A 6,149-nucleotide genomic window follows, 5' to 3' on the forward strand; every position below is an offset into this window, starting at 1 on the left:
TTATTAGTCATGTCTTCAAGGACAGAAGACAACCTTACAATTTGTCCCTCCGGGGCAAGTGAAAACACCGGTAGCATCATCCTTGGGGTAACTATAAGCATTCGGGTACCTTTGTTTGAAGTACCGGGAGTAATCGGTGGGCCCGCAACTGCTGGAGTTGCAGCAGTACTGATCCTTCTTGAAAACCGGGCACGGCCCGTTGCACCCGCCTGGGACCTTCAGCACGGCCGGGCACTGCCCTATGATGTCGGCCGTGCACTTGATCACCCGGTTGCACCCGCCGGAGGTCGAGCTGAACTCCATCGGGACGTTGAACCCGTCAATGAGCGACATGTCGATGAAGTACATGTTCATGTACTGGTTCAGGGCGAACTCGGCGAGCGTGTTCGGGGTCTTCCCGTAGGCCTGGCACTGGAGGAGCCTGCCACAATCACCGGTCTCGCAGCTTCCCCCGCCGGCCCTGTCGAAGCGGCAGTTGGTGCGGGCCCAAATCCGCGCGGCCGTCGTGCCAGCCTTGATGTCGAGGGGCCACGTCTGGCCACCATTGAGCTGCCTCCCGCCGCCCAGGACGGCGGCGGCCCACACAGTGTAGGGGCAGTTGTTGGTGATGTCAAACCTAGCTGCTTGAGAGAGAGTCGAGCAGCTAATTAGTAGGAAGAAGAAAGAAAGAGGGGATGGAGAGATTTGTGAAGAACCTCATATTTTGTAATAGTGGGGAAACGAATGTATAGAAGCGTTTCAAGCTTGGTGCTTTAGCGCGTTACCAAAGGCTCCATATAAAATAGAGGGATTGAACAGTTAAATATCGACTAAAGTATTAAGCGGGTCTTCGAAGACCTTGACTTGTAATATTTTTCCCAAGGGGCTTGCCTATAGTGTACGGGCTTGCCTGAGTCATATGTTTTCTGTTACCCTTTTCTCGTATGGTATTGTTTGCCTTTTTAATTTTTTTTATTTCATTCTAGAATTCTGCCCTTGGAAAATTTTTATTCTTTTGATCATTGTCTACATCTCTCTCATCAGCTGCCTCGTAAAAGTTGAGCTTATACAGACCATGAGCTCAGCTCTAACCGCATTTCTCATTTTGAAAGTTGATCCGTGCGAATATGTCGATCGAATAAACATGATGCTATTCCTTTTTTGTTTTTGTCAGAAAACACGATGCTATTCAGAGAGGCTATTTGGGACAACTTTTTTTTTAGTAACTTTAGTTGGGAAAGTGGTTGCAACTTATTAAGATATTTGAAAATAAGATATCAGATGTGCCATAATTTTCACGCAACACTCACTTTACTATCAAAACTTTTCAAGCAATCACTTAAATGCTACATCGATGGAAAAATGATCACTAAAGTGCCTCCGGCGACAAATTCCGGCTATTCGTCCTTCGTGGCTTCTTTTAATAGAATTGTGACTTCTATGTAGTTTTTTCATTAAAAAAAGAAAAAGTCCAACGTGGACTTTGACGTAGCCATTCTTAACAAAGGATCACATTTCATATTAAAACTCACTCTCTCTCTCTCTCAGATAAACTGACGGGCTTCTAGCAAACACCCACAGACAAAATAACTTAGGCAATTCGAAGGGAGATCTGACTCCTTCTTGGGTACATCTCATCTTTTCTCATGCTTGTGTAAATTTTTTTTAATCCTCTCTTTGTTTAGACATTGCAAAGAAAAATGTTGTGAGTTTTCATTTGGGTTGGTTTTGCGGATGTCCTCTTCCACTGGAAAATTTCAATTCCGGCAAAACAAAATCACACAAATAAAGTAGCAAACCTCCATTGCAAGTTTCAACTACTAATTTTACCCCAAATCCTCGGTTTGTTCTTAATTTTGCCCCAAAATGCTTTGGTCTGAATTCGGGTTTGAAGAAGAGGAGATATTCGGCCGATTTGTCCCCAATTTTGTTAAATTTGGGGCAAACACGTGTAGCAACATCGTTTTAGTGCATTTATGATTATTGTTAGCAAGTCACGCCATTTGGAAAAAAAAGTTAAATGTCACGCCGGATTTTCGGCATCACAAATCAAAGCTAGCACCTAAGTGAATTTTTCTTTTTACCAAAATGGCACTAAAATGATCCGTCGAAAATTTTTTGCACTAAAGTAAGTGTCATAGAAATGTTATGGCGTTTTTAGCGTCTTTTCTCTAAAATATATAATTAACACATATTGCATGAAATTGCAGCAATTGTAAATCCTGTTTTTTTAATAAATAATACTGTTATTCGAGCTATTCTGATTAACTAATACTCATGAATGCACGAAATCTATCATGTGTCTATGAACATTCCATTGACAGGGCGGTTTGCCTAAGCCCTATGATTACTCTGAGTGGGAGACACTCGGAAGGGTGTCAATGATACACAGCCCGCCAAACAGAATGGTTGTCGTAGAAAATCTCCTCCTACTATGATGAGAGGAAGATATAGTCCTTCAATGGGATTTTAGGTTGGATATTCGGATTCTAGGGGAGAACAGAAAATCCATGACTTGAACGCTAACTGATAAAATAAGGACAAATGACTTTTTGTCGACCACCTTGTCATATCAACTATCAAGACATGGAAAAAAAATGTTCAATGAATCGAGACGAAGACTTGCTCTAGGTCAACATCGGATATGAGGCAACTCTACAAAAACCCCCCACTTAATGCGGATATTGTTTCGCTAAAGATCCATTTTAGTTTGATTGCAACTCAATAGTCTAATAGGACATGTATTCAGTTTAATACGATGCAAATTAGTAAAGTAAGAATTTTTTTGGCAGTCTCCACACTTTGTCCAGTGGAAACTTATCCAAAAAATCCTAAATCTATTGCACTTTCGTCAATTCAGCCGTAAACCTATTAATTATGCCAATTGAGTCCCAAACCTTTTCACATTTTGCCAATTGAGTCCATGCGGCCAATTTTGATAGGAAATCGCCAACGTGGACGCCGGCCGGCCATCTTACGTTGCACAACCGACGCTAACGTGAATAATTTTTAATAATATTGATATATGTTTCAAATGTTTTAGTTATTTTCTTTTCTTTTCTTTTCTTTTTACAACTCTACCCGATGAGGTCGCCGGCCACAAGCGAGGGCCAGCGACCCTCGCCTAGTCGGATCCATCACTTAAATAACCATTTTTCATCCAGTTCATTATAGATTTCGTTAGTTTTGCCTTTTGTCGACTAAACCGAGTTTCATCCCACGCCCATGCTCCAGGACTTGGTCAGTATCTGTTATATTTTTCGTCAGCTAAAGCCACTAACTCCGTCGACTAACTATACTTGCCGACTAAGAGGCTTCAAATTTTTACCTTTATCGTATTTTACTTGGTCTTTTTAAGCCCGAGTCGATGGTCGAAGACTTGGGCATTTCTTTTGTGTCAGTGGGTTCATAATGATTCAGATCAGAAGACGATATGAACGAAACTGTTTTGGGTCAAAGACGGGTCTTTTGAAGAAACTCGTCGACCGGTTTTGACAAGTCGGCACACCCGTACTTAAAATTCGATGTCCTAATCCTTCCATTTACAACGAGGCTTACACGAAGAACTTTTGTCCATTGCATGTGCAGGCTTATGATCATGGTAGTGTCTATGGCTATGGTCCTCTTATTATTTTTCCACGTAACAGTTCACGTGTCTAGACATTCAAATGACTTGAGAAAATTGCTGCATCTGACTAAAGATCCGAAGTACCAGAAATTTTCTTTATTTAGATTGCTTCGAACCGACTTTGGAAGGGCAGGCCATGATGTACAGTTAAGAAAGACGTGCACTCCCCAAATTATTTTAGAAGACCGAACGGCGCGTCCGGTGGCCTAAGTAAGAAGGGTTATATCCTATCTAGTATTTGGTGACAGATCTCGGATGGAAAAATTCAGATATGACCGCCCTGCTACTTTAAGGTTTCACTCCGTTGACAACAATATCTCCGCCATTGTATTCAATTACTTTCCAAACAAATGATAGGTATTAGAAAGTCCGAAGGATTTTATCTCGCTTTACCCTATCCTATCCTATTACTTTTGTTCTGGCAGCCATACGTAACCTGAGTGATTAAGTGCTTCGTATGAATGCGGTCGATCCCGTGTTCAAATCACGACGCCTTCTGCTCAAAATAACATTAGTGGTCATGCCCGCCGCTCTGTCAGCGTAGAATGATCTAACACAAAACCGAAGTACTGACATAAAATCGGCACGAGAAATTACATGCAGTTATTTACGTATATATCCTCCCCTGCACATCACACCGTGCTCATCGAGAGAAGGGCTTCATTATGCATCTGTTACAAGCTATATATATCGGGTTTTATTTGCCTTGGAACTTCGCTCATCATGGAAGGATGAACTTCTTATTAGTCATATGTCTTCAAGGACAGAAGACAACCTTATAATTTGTCCCTCCAGGGCAGGTGAAAAGACTGGTAGGATCATCCTTGGGGTAACTATAAGCATCCGGACACTTACCTTTGAAGTACCTGGAATAATCAGTCGGCCCACAACTACCGGAATTGCAACAATACTCGTTCGTCTTGAAAATCGGGCACGGCCCGTTGCACCCGCCCGAGACCTTCAGCGCGGCCGGGCACTGCCCTATGATGTCGGCCGTGCACTTGATCACCCGGTTGCACCCGCCGGAGGTCGAGCTGAACTCCATCGGGACGTTGAACCCCTCGATGAGGGACATGTCGATGAAGTCCCTGTTCATGTACTGGTTCAGGGCGAACTCAGCCAGTGTGTTTGGGGACACGCCATAGGCCTGGCACAGGAGGAGCCCGCCGCAGTCACCGGTCTGGCAGCTTCCCCTCCCAGCCCCGTCGAAGCGGCAGTTGGTGCGGGCCCAGATCCGAGCGGCCTTTGTGCCGGCGGCGACGTCGAGGGGCCACGTCTGCCCACGGTCGAGCTGCCTCCCACCACCCGGAACGGCGGCAGCCCACACGGTGTAGGGGCAGTTGTTGGTGATATCAAACCTAGCTGCCTGAGCGAGAGTCGAGCAGCCAATTAGCAGGAAGAAGAAAGAGGGGACGGACAGATTCGTAAGGAACCTCATATTTTGTAATGCTGGGGAAATGAACATGTAGCAAGGCCTGCTAATGTCAGAAACTCAAGTTTGGTGCTCCAGTTCATTTCCGAAGGCTCCATTTAAATAGAGGAATTGAAATGGTAAAACTATGACTAACGTGCTGTGCCGGTCTTTCGAGGACCTTGACTCGTAACAACGTAGGGGGTTGCATGAGCCTCTTGCGCCAGACATTTCCAGGGAGAATTGTGGAACTCTATGGCCCATTTTAACGTGGTAACAGACCAGTCAAGCAAAACAGTAAGGACGCGAGGATAAATTGCGTCGTACTCGTTGCTGTCTGCATCTCGCTCATGAATCCCGCCACGTAAAAAGTTCAGCTTCCACAGACGATGATCTCAATGTCGTGTCCGTGACCATCGACCAATGCTCGTGCAACTTTAAGCAAAAGCGGGGGTAAACCTCCTACCATCGATCGTGACATCCTGCGTCGTCTACGCACTTGACTCGGTCCTGTACCATGTCGAGTCTGATAACACTTAGAATCATTTTGTAAGGTGACACTCGTTGCTTAGGGCTATCCGTGTTGAAATTGTTGTGATTTGAATGTAAGCATGTGATTGAGTATGTATAAACTTCATCAGCGGCGAAGTTATCCAACTGTTTGAGTGGGTCACGGCACTCCAATGATAATTTCCCTAAAGTTTAAAGATTGAATTGGGTCAAAGTAGCCGTGCTCATATAAAAAGCCAGGGACCTCAAGACGAGCTTTTGCTTCGTTAATTTAAAGCTGGAATTCGTGGCATTCGAGTAGACTTGGTTTTTCCAAGGTTGCGGTCCACGATATTTTTCCTTTTTCTTATTGAGGAGAATGTTAAAACACTTCTCTTAGGGCACTAGTCAATCGAGACTCCTCACACGAATTTTGAAAATGAAATAGTTTGCATTCGATATTTGTCGGGTGTCAGGATCAAATTATGAATGCACGAAATCCGTCGTGTGTCTGCGGACACTCCACCGACAGGGCGGCTTGCCCAAGCCCTTAGGGTTACTCCGAGTGGGAGACACTCGGAAGGGTGCCCGACGATTTGCAGCCCCGCTGATGAGGAGGTGGCCGAAGAAAATCTCCTCCTG

General features: G+C 44.4%; 1 protein-coding gene across 1 annotated transcript; it reads right to left on the bottom strand.

The window, feature by feature from the left end:
* On the bottom strand, positions 1 to 5,354 carry LOC115690274 (thaumatin-like protein). The gene is made up of 2 exons (XM_030616578.2): positions 4,373 to 5,354; positions 1 to 623 (listed from the first exon to the last, which is right to left on the bottom strand). Exons 1-2 carry the CDS (start codon positions 5,070 to 5,072, stop codon positions 16 to 18), a joined length of 1,308 nt encoding a protein of 435 aa, XP_030472438.1. The 5' UTR covers positions 5,073 to 5,354; the 3' UTR covers positions 1 to 15.
* Positions 5,355 to 6,149: the final 795 nt, after the last annotated feature.

Source organism: Syzygium oleosum, unplaced genomic scaffold (assembly GCF_021117445.2).
Source record: "Syzygium oleosum isolate NSW1041296 unplaced genomic scaffold, Sole_v2.1 Sole_v2.14, whole genome shotgun sequence".
Lineage (NCBI taxonomy): Eukaryota > Viridiplantae > Streptophyta > Magnoliopsida > Myrtales > Myrtaceae > Syzygium > Syzygium oleosum.